The sequence below is a fragment of the Misgurnus anguillicaudatus genome, chromosome 21 (genome assembly GCF_027580225.2).
Source record: "Misgurnus anguillicaudatus chromosome 21, ASM2758022v2, whole genome shotgun sequence".
Classification (NCBI taxonomy): Eukaryota; Metazoa; Chordata; class Actinopteri; order Cypriniformes; family Cobitidae; genus Misgurnus; species Misgurnus anguillicaudatus.
Genome location: NC_073357.2, coordinates 59,712,936 through 59,729,603, shown reverse-complemented (window position 1 = coordinate 59,729,603; position 16,668 = coordinate 59,712,936). Strand labels below are relative to the sequence as shown.

General features: G+C 39.4%; 1 protein-coding gene across 1 annotated transcript; it reads right to left on the bottom strand.

Moving 5' to 3' along the window:
* Window positions 1-2,182: 2,182 nt before the first annotated feature.
* Window positions 2,183-15,828, bottom strand: arsj (arylsulfatase family, member J). The gene is made up of 2 exons (XM_055216876.2): window positions 15,064-15,828; window positions 2,183-4,134 (listed from the first exon to the last, which is right to left on the bottom strand). The coding sequence occupies exons 1-2, from the start codon at window positions 15,366-15,368 to the stop codon at window positions 2,763-2,765; spliced, it is 1,677 nt and encodes a 558-aa protein (XP_055072851.2). The 5' UTR covers window positions 15,369-15,828; the 3' UTR covers window positions 2,183-2,762.
* Between the last annotated feature and the right edge of the window lie 840 nt (window positions 15,829-16,668).

Below are 16,668 nucleotides of genomic sequence, written 5' to 3'. Positions count from 1 at the left end.
ATTTACCCTAAACATTACAAGTACATTAATTTAGAAACATGTAACCAAATTCAAGTTTATTGGGTTCATAGTTACACTGTAAAAAATGTCTGTAGAAATTACAGTATTAATGGGTATTACTGGCAACTAGCTGCTAGTAACTTACTGTAGATTTTAAATTTATGTTATTTACTGGCAACATTCTGTTCAATGTTAAATGAACATGAAACATTTTCAGACTTTATCTTATACAGCAAGCTACTGGCAACCAGCTGCGAAACCACAGCAACTTCTTTACAGTGTAACCTCGATGGTACAATGACGGCTATTGCTTGTTGAAAGGATAGACAGGGTTCCCACAGCTTAGTTAACTTCAAATTCAAGGACTTTTCAAGGACTTTCCAGGTCCGATACCCTCAAATTCAAGGACTAAATGTGAGGCACATTTCAAGTGAGAGCAAGGTTACATCATGTTACCTTTTAAGATACATTGTTACAATTCCCTTTCAAGGGAACTCGCGCTGCGTCACTGTGGTGACACTTTGGGGATGCCTCCAGGGGTAAGTGCGTCTGAATGTGCATATCAGATCCAACCAATGGTGAGGCATAACGACAAAGACAGGGTGACGCAGGAGTTAGGAAGTATATCACTGTGATATCTGAAATATTGCCAAAGACGGAGTTACAGGGACGCAGGAAGTATGGCAAGGGAGACGCAGCGTCTCGTTCCCTACACAGGGAACAACGGTTACATACGTAACCCGAGACGTTTTCAAAGCATTTTGGTATGAATCAAAATTTGCATACAGAAGATATAAGCATTTAAAGCGAACAGTTTAGCATGTGTGCTTAAAAGGCTAGACATTTTTTGATATTATCCTACACTACACAGGGAATAATCTGGATTTTTTCCCAGAAAACTTCTTGCATAAAATAGATTCAAGCACGTTCAATGACCTGTATATCTATGTATGTATATTTTCAAAAACTTCCCAGGGCCTTGAATTATTTCCCCCAGATTCACAAACTTTCAAGGATTTCAACCCTGGATAGAGCAAATCTTTTTGTCACTAAAAAAGCTGGTACGTTTCAACCCAGAGTAGGTTCAAAAATGAAAGTCAACTGATAAATAATGCTGGAAAATGACCATATTAGACACAATAATAAATTGCAACAACTAAGTATAATAATAATTTAAACACAGGGTTTTCTTTTTGAATATTTTACCCAACCAAAGAAACAATACAACATTTTTACAGTGTAAACTAAGCATCTCTTACAGGTACAGGCTCAGAAAAAGTAAACATGAGGGGCGCATATCAACAGAAACCTAAAATGACAAATGGGACACCCTACTACAGGGGTTTTCAAACTTTTTTGTAAGCCGAAGCCCCTTGACCTAAATTATTTACTTAAAGTACCCCATGAGAAGTAAATATTTAAATAATTTAATAGCACATTTGCGTGTTCAACTTTAATAACATTTATTTTTATTGGCACATGAAACGTATATGTCCATTTTGCATGAGTTCTCCGTTTTACGATATATTGTAATGTTGTGAAATGGTCGATAAATAAATAAAATCTATATTTTTGTTAGTATTCAGATTTTATTATTTAATTGTAATTGATTATTTTTTCAGCAACTTATGAACCCCAGTTTGGAAAACCTTGTCTCACGGTCTTGTGGACTTAATGGACACCCATAGGTGGCGGCCATTATAAATCCACGAAATGAAGTGCGCCATTTGGGATGGACCTTAGACTGTGATTTCAGTGCAATTAAACACCTGATTGGGGTGTGAAAATGAATTATACCCATTTCATTATTTTTCCATTATAATGAAGATTATACAGATTTATAAGACTATAAAACTCATTGAAGAAACATTTTATAACAATTTCCTTTTTAATAGAAATCAAAACATTTCAAACTTTTGCAACAGAGGCAAAGTGTCAGCTCGTAGTGTGTGTGTACTCAGATTGAATACATGTCCGTGTAATTAGTAGCAGATTCTGTATAACAAAACTCCATGTGAAATTTACCAGACAGCAAATGTCGAAAAATAGAGACTGAAACGTGTATATTGGAGTTACTTTCCAGGTGAACCAGCAAGACCAGACAAAACAAAGACCAGACACAACAAACTTCAGACAAAACATAAGCAAAACAGATCATGAATGAATTCAACTTCACTAAAAATACAGTATATGCTTTTTATATGTAGTTGAGGTTTTAAATTGCTTTTCACAATATAAATTTATAATAAAAATTTTATCTCGTTTCAAATGTTTGCTAAGAATATAGCACCATCAACAAAGTCTGATTTCATTTAATCCTCTCATATAACCCGACAACTTCACTTATTAAAGCAATTCAAGTGGTTTTCCTACTAAACACGTGGAGCACAGGCGTCAAGGTGTAAAATGTCTGTGCCACAATCGTCTGTCTTCCACAATTTGGACAAACTAATCATCTCCCCCCAAACTTACACCATTGGTCCGCGTCGAATGTTTATATATCAGACTGCTCAAACAATCAGAGCGATGTTGAAAGCACCATAGTCACAGTGTTTACACTCTTTGGGTAGTCAATCCACGAATGGTTTACTTACAGCTGTCGCTGCACATTATATATGAAGTACTTTAATGTCACCCTTCACCTTTAAATTGCTCTTGGTGTGATATTAGAGGTAAATCTATACTGGAAATCAGTGAAAATGACTTTCACAAAGTTCACAGATGCATTTATCCCCGAGTTAACGCGAGTGTCAAAACTGACCTCAGGTTTTTTTCTTCAACTTCCCTCTCTGTTTAGCTTTTTTCCAACTCTTTTCTAAATCGTACGAGAGCAGATTATCCTCCTCATCTTCATCGTCGTCCGTGTACCAAGGCCCCCACACTCCCCCGTTGTACTGAGGATTGGAGCGATAGTCTTTCGCCGGGTAGCGGCAGGGGACGGCCGTCTTGTTGTACTGCAGAAGCCTGAATAGCATTTTTTTAACCACATGTGGGTAGCGTTGAGAAAGGTCCACCCGCTCGTACGGATCGGCCGTGATGTTGAAAAGCCATATAGACTTGCCTCGCTGCCAACTTACGCGCTCCTTGTGCCAACGTTTGGTGAGCAACACCGTGGAGAAAGTCTGCGGCGGGATCCAGTCGCTATATCCTGGCACGCCGGTCAACAGCTTCCAGTCACCCACACGGAGCGCCGCCTGGACGGCCGTGTTCCAGATTCCGAAGCCGGCCTTCCAGGATCCGTTCTTGGCTTTGATGTAGATAGGGTCTATGTTGTGAAGAATATCTTGCCGAGGGGATGGACGGCCTTCGCTAATGGCTTCCCAGATATCGTAACCGTCCAGATTCTGGTCCTCATCCAGCATCCCTTCCCCAAGCATCACCAGTGTCGGGTACCAGTCGGTGATGTGTATCAAAGCTCGGCTTGTTGTGCCCTTCTTGACCAGTAGGGGGCTATGAACAAAACCCACTGCACGTATGCCACCTTCCCAGTAAGTTCCTTTACTCCCCCTTAATGGCCAGTTGTTCCCTCCTGCCATCGGCTGTCCGCCGTTATCCGAGGAATAAACCATAACCGTGTTGTCATAATAGCCGTATTGTTTCAGTGCAAGAGTGAGATTGCGTACAGCCTCGTCCAAACAGCTGACCATGGCCGCGTATTTGCGGCGATGCAGGTTCGGGATGGACTTGTAGCGTCTGATGTATCGAGCAGGAACCTGCAAGGGAGAGTGTACCGCCTGGAAGGCCAAGTAAAGAAAGATGGGTTTTCTGGGATCGTGAGACGCGAGGATGTTTATGGCCTTCTGCGTGTACATGATGGTGGAATAGACGCCGCGATCCTGCTCCCAAGCGGCCTCCTCGCCTTCGTGAAGATCGTAGCCGCACAATCCCGGACTATCACATTTGTAATGGGTGTAGTAGTCGCCGCTACCCAACAAAGAGCCAAAAAAGGTGTCAAAGCCCCGCTGGGTGGGCATACAGCCACGCTTATAGAAACCAAGGTGCCATTTCCCAACCATATGAGTCGAGTATCCAGCGTTCTTCAGCTTCTGAGGAAGAGTGACGTTCTCCAGAGGTAGACAGTTCGCCTGGGTGGGTCGAATGATGGAGTGTTGAAGGCCGGTGTGGATTTGATATCTGGAGAATAAAAATATTGATGAGATTCAGAATAATAGCATGGAAACGTCACATTTCTTGTCTGGGAAATGAGCAGTTATTAAATAATGCCTTGTAAAATAGGGTTTAATGATGTAATGTTGATTCAATCTGTTGACAATTTCTTTATTATATCAATAAAGTACCTCAAGGACACAACTGGACCAGGCTCTGTACTACATCTACTGGAATACTAAGGCTGTATTTTTGGGAGAAAAATTAGTAAAGGGGTGCAGTAACGAGTAAATATCATTTTTGGGAGCACAGCAAAACAAACTGTCCTTCACTGGAGAGAGGCAGAAATAAGACTTGTGTTTGTTCCTCCAGAAAGGGTTTTGCAGCCACATACAGTTGAGAAATCATATCAGTCATACTATCACACTCATACATACATACAGGTTAGCATTCCTATATGAACAACATGCACATTTAGTGCATGCAAACAGGGCACACATTCATATACATGGAAATATTAACACAACTAACACAAGCTTACCGTTTATTCACCTGATGATCACTCCCCCCAAAAAATAAATAAATAACCCAGCTATGTGAAGACATCAAGTTTATTCATGTCTCTGTTTAACTGTGGGATGTTCTGGGAATGCCACTTACTTTCCACAAATAAGCCACTGCATTATAAAGATGTAAAGCGTGCCTGCTGTAACCTGGTACTCACATCTCCTGATCTGCTTTCTCTCAAGGAGATTCTGGAGAGATTATTTCATCAATGTCAAAGTGACACATACATCTTTTTAATTTAAAACAGCTTTAATCCTCTATGGATCCAAATGTAGTGGTTGCGATAACTGCACTGATAAAAGTGAACATGAACTCTTGAACTTGCCCTATAGAAAAAACTGCTAAAACCAACCTGGTTTAGCTGGTGTAGCAGGTTGTTTTTAGATGTGTTTTGGCCCTTTTTTGCTGGTCAAGCTGGTCTGATGAAGCTGATTAAACCAGCTAAGACCAGCCAACCAGCTTAGCCAAGCTGGCCAAACTTCAGAGCTTCAGGCTGCTGGTTTTAGCTGGTTTAGCCGGCTGGTTTTAGATGGGTTTTGGCTTTGGTCTTAGGTGGTCAGTCTGGAAGACCAGTTGATCCACCAACTAAAACCAGCTAGTCCAGGCTGGACATTTGGCCAGCTTGGTTAAGCTGGTTAGTTGGTTTAGCAGGCTGATTTTATATGGATTTTGGCTTTGGTTTTAGCTGGTCAGGCTGGAAGACCAGTTGATCCACCAGCTAAAACCAACTTGACCATAGGGTGGCCATTCATGCCAGTTCCGCCAGACACGTCCCAAACATGTTTTCGGTGCATTCTCCGGAAGTCGCGTTGCTCGACCGCATACGTCATCGAGGTTCTCACATTTCAGTTAAAATACATTAGAACATTACGATTTATTTCTTTTAAGACATACAATCATTGTAGTTGCATTCTTATCTTGAAATGTAACGGTTGCTTTTCTGAAATTGAACCTGAAATATTGAACCTTGATGACGTATGGGGTCGACCAACGCGACTTCCGGAGAACGCACCCGAAAACATGTTTGGGACGTGTCCGGGGGACTGGAACGAATGGCCACCCTACTTGACCAGGCTGGACGTTTGGCCAGCTTGGTTAAGCTGGTTAGTTGGTTTAGCAGGCTGGTTTTAGATGGGTTTTGGCTTTGGTTTTAGCTGGTCAGGCTGGAAGACCAGTTGATCCACCAGCTAAAACCAACTTGACCAGGCTGGACGTTTGTTCAGCTTGGTTAAGCTGGTTAGTTGGTTTAGCAGGCTGATTTTAGATGGGTTTTGGCTTTGGTTTTAGCTGGTCAGGCTGGAAGACCAGTTGATCCACCAGCTAAAACCAACTTGACCAGGCTGGACGTTTGTTCAGCTTGGTTAAGCTGGTTAGTTGGTTTAGCAGGCTGGTTTTAGATGGGTTTTGGCTTTGGTTTTAGCTGGTCAGGCTGGAAGACCAGTTGATCCAACAGCTAAAACCAACTTGACCAGGCTGGACGTTTGTTCAGCTTGGTTAAGCTGGATAGTTGGTTTAGCAGGCTGATTTTAGATGGGTTTTGGACACGTTTTGGCTTGTCTTAGCGGATCAGGCTGAAAGACCAGCTGACCCACCAGCTAAAACCAACTTGACCAGGCTGGACGTCTGGCCAGCTTGCTGGTTTAAGATGGAAGTGGTTTGAGCTGGTGGGCCAGCTGGACTTTCTTGACCAGCTAAAAAGTGGTCAAAACCCCTCTAAAATCAGCTTGCTAACTCCTTTCAAGCAAAGCTATGAATGAAAGATGCATTAAGGAAGTAGCTGACACAAAAACAAACATTTCCTCAATATCTATACAAGCTGTGTGATAAATATTTTGCCTAAATCATCGTTTTCTACAACAGAATGAAAGCCGTATACCTGTAAGCCCGAAAAATGATGACATACGTTTATTTCTGGCTTTACTAACCCATTTAAATAAAGTCTGAATTCAGAGAGATAGATATTACAGCTCATTAATAGTCTAATAATTTATACAAGATCTTGTGCCAAATATTAACCGGACTGAAATGTTTAAGGATGGCTTCTTCATACAACTAGGATATATTTGGAAAATTCTTCCCAGAAATGAATGCAAATTATGACAAACAATACATCCACTGTGACCCTGTGGAAAATTTATGAGAATGTAAACCAGTCTAAAGTGAAAGCAATAGAAAACTTTATTCGCTATTGAGTCTTAAAGGTCACGTCAACCAAATACCATCTGTTAATAGGCCTTTTTTGATAAGTTGGTTTACTGCTTCAACCTTTATCCAGTCACAGTGTTATTATTTAATTTATGGGTTTAATATGCTTTTATATGACAGGACAAGTGAAGAGAGAGCAGCGAAAATAAGATTGGGACATGACGCAGACAGGTTTCAAACCTGCATTAGACAATAGCACTGTCAGCATACACGCTACCCGCCCCACCACGACTCTTACTTCCAGTGTTGCCTTTAACACAGCAAATTCAACTAAAACACTACCTTACACAATCCAAACATGTTTCTTAGCCACCAAAGCCACCGGGCGATACCAATTCCTAACCAGTCTCTGCTGGAAGCCATGCTGACCCATGTTCTGCTTCTCGATCCAACATCCCACCCACATCTGTTTTAAATAATTGAGACATGCTTCTCTGTAACACTAATCAAATTCAGACCGAACACAGCATTAAAACTTGTTTCCTCATTCTCTCAGCAGCACTTCATTACACTGTCTTTCTTTTTCAGTTACATCCCTAAACTCATCTCAAGACATCCTTTGTCTGATACAAACAGCTTGATCTGAAGAGTCAGAACTTTCTAAGAATTCTCCAAATGGATTTATAATATGACTACCTGATGTTAATATCATCTATCTCAATCCATACTCAAATGACATCAGTTCTGCACTTCAACTAGTGAATGGATAAGAAGAACACTTAAGGCCATAAGAAAAGTTTCATATACAACACTGTCAAAAAGATCTGCATTAACACGGAAGACGACTAATCTGCGTTTATCCGCGAAGATGACTAAACGCTGTATTATGCATACCATGCCAGTAGATGGCGATGTAACTTTGTAAAGAATCACTACACACCTACGAAAATACAAATTCTCCACAGAGCGATAAATACAAACAATAACGAAAGCATTGAGCAGTTTTGTTTAAATGGAAGATTAGGTAAGTTTATTACTTTTTTTTAAGTTGCCAGCCAGCACCAGCATTTTTCATGATTTTCACAAAATTTTAATAACTTCAAGAAAATTTTCTTCTTAAAATATATAAACATACAAATATCAAATTAAAGAACAGACCATCTGCTTTCAAACAAAAAATCTGTTTCATCCTACCTTCATCAGTAAAGAGGACTTTTGATAGAGATCAGATGCAGAGCAATCCTCAAAACTTACATGGACATACAGCTTCCAGGTTTTAGAAGTTGCGGAGCAGCGCCACCTGGTGGATAACATCTCTATTGCGGAAAGCCGGAAATACTCGTCATTGGCAGGGAAGCGTTTTCTCTTAAAGGGGACATTCCAGAAGACGTTTTTAAGATATTAAATAAATCTTTGATGTCCCCAGAGTACATATGTGAAGTTTTAGCTCAAAATACCATATAGGTAATTTATTGTGGCATGTTAAAATAGGCAATTTATGGGGCTGAGCAAAAATGCACCGTTTTTGTGTGTATCCCTTTAAATCCAAACGAGCTGCTCAGGTGGGCGGAGTCTCAAGCGCTCACGCTGTAGAGCTGACAGAACATCGAGGGAGATTCTCTCACGAAAGAAGTTTGTGAGCGATGTTAAGCATTATAAATATGAACAAGTTTAAAAAGTCAATTATCTGTTTTATGCATACTAAATACATGTTTATCAGTAGATGGGGAACATTGTGGAATAAAAATAAAGACTTAAGGTCTCATGTTGCCCTTGTTTTAAACAGGCATAATGAGTTTCAGCATGTTACAATAAAATACACGTCCACAAACACTCAGAAGTTTGCTTTTTGACCAAACCACACGAGCACATTTAAATAATCTGTAATAAAACAACACGTTTAATGCTTAAACTTTAGAGAAACAGATCAAATGACATGTTTAAGTTTATTGTGCACACATATTGAACACATTCGCGTTTCTGTCAGTCTCTCATCTATTTTGTAACTCCTCATTCATTTGAAACTTCAGAGAAACATTAAACAACATATTTACTTATTGTGTATGATAGTGAATACGCGTTGTTCACTCACTCTGTCTCGTGCAGTGCATTAATCCTCGTGTTCATTCATATAAACTTCAGAGAAACATATTAAACAACATAACTTATTGTGTATGATAGTGAATACGCGTTGTTCACTCACTCTGTCTCGTGCAGTGCATTAATCCTCGTGTTCATTCATATAAACTTCAGAGAAACATATTAAACAACATAACTTACTTGAAAGCGAACCGTCGCGTTGCTCTCTCTCTCGTTCGTTCGCTCACTCGCTGTCTCTCTTGCACTAAGGTAACGTTAATCCTTTAGAACGTTAATTCAATCTTTAGAAATATTATTAAAACTACAAGTTATAAGATTGTAGGCTCCTGTTTGTGTTTGATGGAATACAAACGCGTCGTGCTGTCAGTCATTCTTTCTCTCTGTCTATCGCACTCGAGGTAGCCTCATGGTTGGATAGCGCAGTTGAAGGGGCGGTATCATTATAATTGGAGCCCTTACCTACGTCATGGGGGGAGCGAAATCCGCATGACCTATTTATTCACATGCTTGCAGAGAGAGCCTTACCAAAACAAAGTTACAGGGTTGCTATTTTTCATGTTTTCTGGGTTGGTAGAAGCACTGGGGACCCGATTATAGCACTTAAACATGGAAAAAGTCTGATTTTCATGGAATGTCCCCTTTAAAATTTAGGGCCCGTCCCAATACCTCCCCCTACCCTACAGTTTTGCCCTAAGTAACCCTTGCTTTTGCGTGTGCATGCAGGGCGTCCCATTACTTTAGGGAGCAAGACGGGGTGCTATTTTTCCCTTAGAATCAATCCTCAAAATGTAGTCAGGACCGATGCTGTAGGCTTAAAATGGTTCATCAAGTGGGAGATGAAATTACCCAGGATACCTTGCGAGCCCAGCGAGCTAGTCAAACTTTTCGACTAAGATGGCGGACGCCGCTGGAAAATAACAATTATATTTTCGCAAAAAGCATGTTAAAATTTTGAAAATTGTTGGAATATGTTAGTTTGAACACGAGTTTTGTGTTTGTGAAGTTTTGAAATGTTTAAAAATATATCACAAAGCTATCTGACGACGACTCCTGACCGCTTCAAGAGAGTCTGTACATCATATATACATCTGATCTGGGAAGTTTGTCAATATTCAGGATGTGTGTTCCGGCGTTCAAATGAACACGTATAACCCAGGCTTATCGAGAGTTCAATCCTATTAATAATAATCAGGCTGCACGTGACGTAGGTGCGCACGTTCGCTACGCTACTTTCCATTTAGTGGTGATCCATTTCATAAGGAAAGATTTGAACCCCCACTTCCCTCGTTAAGGGGACTTTACTGTTAAGGGCACTTAAAACCAAGTGAAAGTTTTAAGGGGGTAGAAATGGGATGGGGCCTTAATCAACTTGATATCTTAAGCAGCACAAACAGTCCTGTAGGCTGCCATTGCTGTTTTGGTTATACTCGCGTATGCAAGCGTATGACGTCATTGTTATCACAGATTCGCATTTACGTAGCTTACATGGAGACGATAAGGCGTTGTTTCCAAAAATAAACAATTTTAGGACCCCAAACTGGCCTTGTCAAGTAAACGAAAAGTCAAACCACATGAAAACTTTACAGTTTACGGTTGAAAGCATTAATATAAATTTGCTAATTTAAGCTAATTTTTAACTTAATTTGTATCATTTATAGCAACTCCTTACTAGTCAATAATGTTGAAATGAATTGTAAATTCAAGTTTATTAAACTTAAAGGAATAGTCTACTCATTTGTAATATTAAAATATGTTATTACCTTAACTACGAATTGTTGATACATCCCTCTATCATCTGTGTGCGTGCACGTAAGCGCTGGAGCGCGCTGCGACGCTTCGATAGCATTTAGCTTAGCCCCATTCATTCAATGGTACCATTTAGAGATAAAGTTAGAAGTGACCAAACACATCAACGTTTTTCCTATTTAAGACGAGTAGTTATACGAGCAAGTTTGGTGGTACAAAATAAAACGTAGCGCTTTTCTAAGCGGATTTAAAAGAGGAGCTACATTTTATGGCGTAATAGCACTTTTGGGAGTACTTCGACTCGCCTGAAAAGTCCGCTCCACTTCTCCCTCTCATAATGGGAGAGGGAGGGTGTTCCTGCGCCGAGTCGAAGTACTCCCAAAAGTGCTATTACGCCATAAAATATAGTTCCTCTTTTAAATCCGCTTAGAAAAGCGCTACGTTTTATTTTGTACCACCAAACTTGCTCGTATAGCTACTCGTCTTGGATGGGAAAAGCGTTGATGTGTTTGGTCGCTTCTGGCTTTGTCTCTGAATGGTGCCATTGAATGAATGGGGCTAAGCTAAATGCTATCGAAGCATCGCAGCGCGCTCCAGCGCTTACGTGCATGCACACAGATGATGGGGGGATGTGTCAACAATTCTTAGTTAGGGTAATAACATATTTTAATATTGAGAATGAGTAGACTATTCCTTTAAAAATGTAAGTGCAACAAAAAAAGTCGCTTTGGATAAAGTTGTCTGCCAAATGCATGTAAATTAGACGCATAAAAACATATAATTAAAGAGAAGGTCAAAGAAAGAAACTAAGGGAAACATTTGTTTTTTAATGGTTTGCTCCTTTTAAATACCTTACCAGTGGGTTTTACACATAAAACCAGTTTTACAGCCAAGTCCAGCGCTAAAGGAACTTAATTATAAAACTAAACATGTTTTGATGTAGAAATACTTTCTCCTAGCACACCATAGTAAAAGTACTACAACTAAGTAAGCATGAATTGAGTGTTTATATAATGTAAATACTGTCTATAATGTAAATTTGTCACAGCAACAACTGATGTCCATTCATCTGTTTGTCCGGCCATTCATAGCTGTTTAGATTACACGCTTCTTAAATTACACATCTTAAAAGGGTCACATCATGACAAATGTAATTTTCATAGTTCTTAGGAAATAAAGGCTTTGATGTACTATGAAAACACAGTGTAAGTTTCTCTTGACTCCAAAATAAGCATCTGTTGAAACTAAGCTACACAATGTCTTTATGGTTGAGACCGATCACATTGAGTCTGGCAATGAATGAAGCATTGCAGGAACGAATAAAAGATAAAATTATAAGGGGGAAATATAAAATAGACCCTTTAAGGGACCTCACAAGATATCCATTAGTTCATTACTCATGGAATCTATAGCACACGGCACAGGTTTATTCAGTGTTATCTGGTGTTGACAGGTGGCAAAATGATATAGATTTTTTTTAAGGAAATTTAATTACTCTTTATCTGATTTGCTTTGCTTGGTAGGTTTTCGGTTACAGCTGGACTGTTCCAAACAGACGAAGAGTGAAATGAAAAGTCGTAAAAAACGTGAGTCTTAATTAAAAATTTAATTAAAAATATATGAGAAGGAACATCTAACAGACTTATGTGAAGTTCAGTCCTACCATATGATGGGTAGTCAATACCTTAAAAGGGAAAACGCAGACAGGAGTAACTGAGCTTGCTGTTTATATGGGCAAATGTGATGTTTTTGAAAGCAGATCCAAACGCATTATTCAAGTATTCATCATATCCATAAAGCTTTTGTCTTGTTACAAATACGCCCAATGTCTGGATCGCATTTATCAGATTTCACACTTCTGTTTCTTCTGCTTTAAATGTTTGCCTAGCAGCTCACAAAAGGTCCAAGGCCACTGTAATGTCATTTTTGTGCTTTTTCGAGAGCTTTCGGAAGTGAGCAATTCAGAGGGTGAAAATATGATGATTAAATGTTGAATATGCATTTTTTCTTACATATCTGCGCCTGAGCAGATTATTTGCAACAGAAAAAATAACTAAGTGAAGAAGGTCAATTAATGCAAAACATGACAAACTATAAACACATCATGTATGTGGCGCACAAAAGACCAAGATATTTTACAGCAATTAGATGCATGATGCTGTAAATCTCTTTGTCTGTTTTTGAGAGCTATGGGATGTCCTGGCAAAGCACTCAACATAGTCCCACGAGTGATTTATCACCCCAAATCCCTGTTGCAGAAAACTTAAGTGCCATTTAGTGCTACACATCATTGTAAGTGAATGTGCACTATAATGAATGTGGGAGGGGTGCTGATTCATTGAAAACTACCAGCAACCGTTCCTGTTTCCTGAGGCGTGCACCAGATGTGTTTGGGAACTCTGGTGTCTTCATTCAACATTTCACAACTACTGTGCAGAGGGTTGAGAGCATGCACACAAGAACAGAGTCTATTCACTGTTTACTAGTTTCATTCAGAGATGTATAGCAAAATATTAAACCAATCTTACAAAAAAAGGAAGCTTTACACTGTAAAAAGTTAAAAAATACACCTAAAAAATGTGGTTTCAACTTATATAATTAAGTGAAAAATACTTTAAGTGAAACATTTAAATTGAAACAACTTAAGGTGTAATCAATTGAAGTAATTTCTTAAGTTGATCCAACTTTTCAAGCAAAGCATTTTACAAAGACATTTGCATTTAGATTAGTAGTCGACAGGCTGATATTTGTCCATTTGGCTATTATTGTCATCGGCAGATAATTCTTTCCATTTGGCAATAGATCTGGTTGAGTCAAGTTAGCGCATAACCATTGTGTTCCAAGATAAATACACTCGAGCCCATGCAGGGACTCACAGATCGGTTGGCTTTTAACTCATTCCCCGTCAGCCTTTTTTTGTAAAGGAATTTTGTTAGAAATCAGATTTAGAACAATTATCGAAACATTTGCGGAGTGTAAAACAGTCCCTCCAGAAAAACGCGATTGTGCGATCGCGCAATATATATCTTAATCAGCCAAAGTCCGCATATTTATGCGGGGCTGCATTTTTCCAAATACGACGCACTTTCGCTGCATTATTTACATGTTTCCGCGCACAAAATATGCGGGGCTTGCATGATTTCATAATCTCCGCATTTTCGTAGCAAAAAGTCACATATATATTAGCAGAAAGTTGAAAAATGTTGCATTTACTTCCCAAAAGCGCAGCCGTGTCCTCTATTGCCATGGGAACGTTATGAAGTGACGTGATTATGTGACGTGAACATCATTGCAGCTTTTGCAAGTTCCGCAATTTTCGCAAATTCCCGCAATTCCATCGCATAAATTGCATAAATATCCTGCATATTCCATCGCATTTTTTAAGAAAACATGCCGCAAAATCGAGGATTTTTGCCCGCAACAATCACAAAAAAACACTGGAAGGACTGGTAAAATTAACAAATAATTTTTTTGCTTCAGTTTTTTTTGTAAATTGGGTAATGGCCAATCTTTTTATCTTCAATGGCGCCTCCCAGTTGCCGCGTACCACGTGAAACGCCCATAAGAGCGTCATCTAGTGGATAATCGCGGTGTTACAGAAAACCATAAAAACTCATCAGGAACATGCAAATGTTTTCTCTTATTTGACTCGTCAATGGCGGGCTAAATCACTCCCACAGAAGCCCTGTCCAACACGCCGACTGGGTCGAACAAACTAATACAGTAAAGTAACTTAATGCAATTTATTTCTTAATATTAAGGAATTAAATACTGTTTTTGTCATTAATTATATATGTTATCTTAATCTACAAGCAGTTATTATTTAACCTCATTACAATGGTTATATCATCATTTGTATTAATTAAATATTGCATAAATATACAAAATATATGTTTATTTAGTTTCACTAATTGTTTGTATGTTATATTTTTTTTTAAATCAACCTTATATCGGCCAAATTGCTTTCTTAATATCGGCAAAGGCAATCAAAATAACACATATCGGTCTACCACAAATTAAGAGTACATTATGCAAAGTGACTTACAGTGCATTCAAGCTATACATCAGCATGTGTGTTCACCGGGAATCGAACCCATGACCTTTGCGTTGCAAACTGAGCTACAACACAACTATATAACACAAATGCCCTAGCAATGAATGCTATTTCAATTTATATGACGAACTATACTTGTACTAGCTCAGTTGGTAGTTCACTGGGTTAGCAACACAAATGTCAAGGGTTCGATTCCATGTAAACACAGGGATGTTCGCTTGGATAAAAGCGTCCACTAAATGCATAAATGTACATGGTTTATTCTGACACAACTAGAGAGGAACTGAATGCAATGAGATTGTAAAGTGTCAAGATACTTTTGGTTAGGAGTCCTATAAACCCACCTGCCGGTCATCAGCTGGCTCCTGGACGGACTGCACAGCGGCTGCACGTAATAGTTTTCCAGTTTGACTCCCGCTGCTGCCAGTTTGTCCAGTGTCGGGGTCTTAATCTCTGACCCGTGATAGCCCACGTCCCGAAATCCCTGGTCATCCACCATTATAAAAATAATATGAGGTTGAGAGGATCGCCCGTCCACATTATTCCCATGACTGGCGTGATAACTCCACGTTCCGTATGTCGAGTTGACTAAACGGCAAAAAGTGGTGAAAAGCGTCAAAAGCAACGCGCTTCCCATCCGTGTGTCCATCGCATCTGATGCATCCGCCGTCCTGCTCTGTGAAATAAGCGATCGAGTGAGATGTAAAGCACCAGATGCCGGTAGTTTTAACGGTTTGGCAGGAGACCGCGCGCGTGCATGTCAGGGAGTTTGTCTCGAGCGGCGGGAGAAACAGACGCGCTTGGAAATCAGGTACACATTGTCCGAAACTGTCATGAACAACACATATAATCTTTATGGGTGATGCATTCATTTAATCAATACAAGTGTTGTTGCCATTCAATTGATTTAAAAGAACGGTTCAAATCTAATCCAAACAAACAAGGAGTCAATCGAGGTATCCTCACTTCAAATCACTGAATTAATATTAAGAAAAAAACAAATGTTATCGTGAAGTGAACTGTCTGTCTTCAATGACAAACTTTTACTGCCTCATCTTGCGCTCATGCAACTTCTCTTCTCGCTGGTGTCCGATTCGCAAATGATTCATTCTGGCGAATCGGTTCGTTTGAACGACTTTTTTTAACCGAATCACAAAGCGTTTGCATACAGGACTGTAAGGAGAGCTCATGAAAATAGAATAAACTAGAAAACAAACGGAGTTATCGTGACAGCATCAAACTAACACATAGGAATACGTTAAATGTGAATTGTCTTTTTTGACTTGATTCATTAAACGAACAGTGAATGAACCGATTCCCTGAAATGAATGGGATTTCCCAACCCACTGCTGTCTTATGTTCTGCTTCCAAAGATTAGATACAAAGATTATGGCTTTTGATTCACTTCATCGTCCATTTCAGATGAGAAATTAACATTTTAAAAAGGATAAAACCTCCAAAATATTCAACTATCTTCTGGCTTTGATCACTGAAGAGATTCTTAAGATGGTTCTTCCTGATAAAGCTGGTGGGTCTGCTGGTTTTCCAGTCTGACCTAAGTCCAGCTACACCAGATTAAAAAGGGACCAAACACAGCTAGACCAGCTTGCTAACCAGCTTAAACCAAGCTGGTCTTAGCTGGATTTTTCAGTAGGGAGATGTGATTTCTGATATTCTGTTGTAATATTAGCCAACATTTTTGTAGGTTAAGCTTCTTCTAAGCCCCAAATGTTTATAGCTTCAATCCAGCAAAGATCCAGTTTTTCATTTCTGTGTAAAGAGGGCAAGATATCAACAAATTTCATAACATAATTGGTTAAGCAATGGCTGGTAAAGCTTTCCTACTGAGAATACCAGCTAAAACCAGCCTAAGCTGTTTTTAGCTGGTCACCCAAATTTTAAATAGTAAATGGACTGCATTTATATAGCGCTTTTAACAAACCCATGGC

Bases quoted from the DNA above. Each gene is read 5' to 3' on its own strand.
- arsj (XM_055216876.2), bottom strand. From the start codon at position 15,368: ATGGACACACGGATGGGAAGCGCGTTGCTTTTGACGCTTTTCACCACT. The intron at 4,135-15,063 runs GTGGGTTTATAG...TTTATTCTCCAG, and splicing joins AGCCAGCTGATGACCGGCAG to ATATCAAATCCACACCGGCC.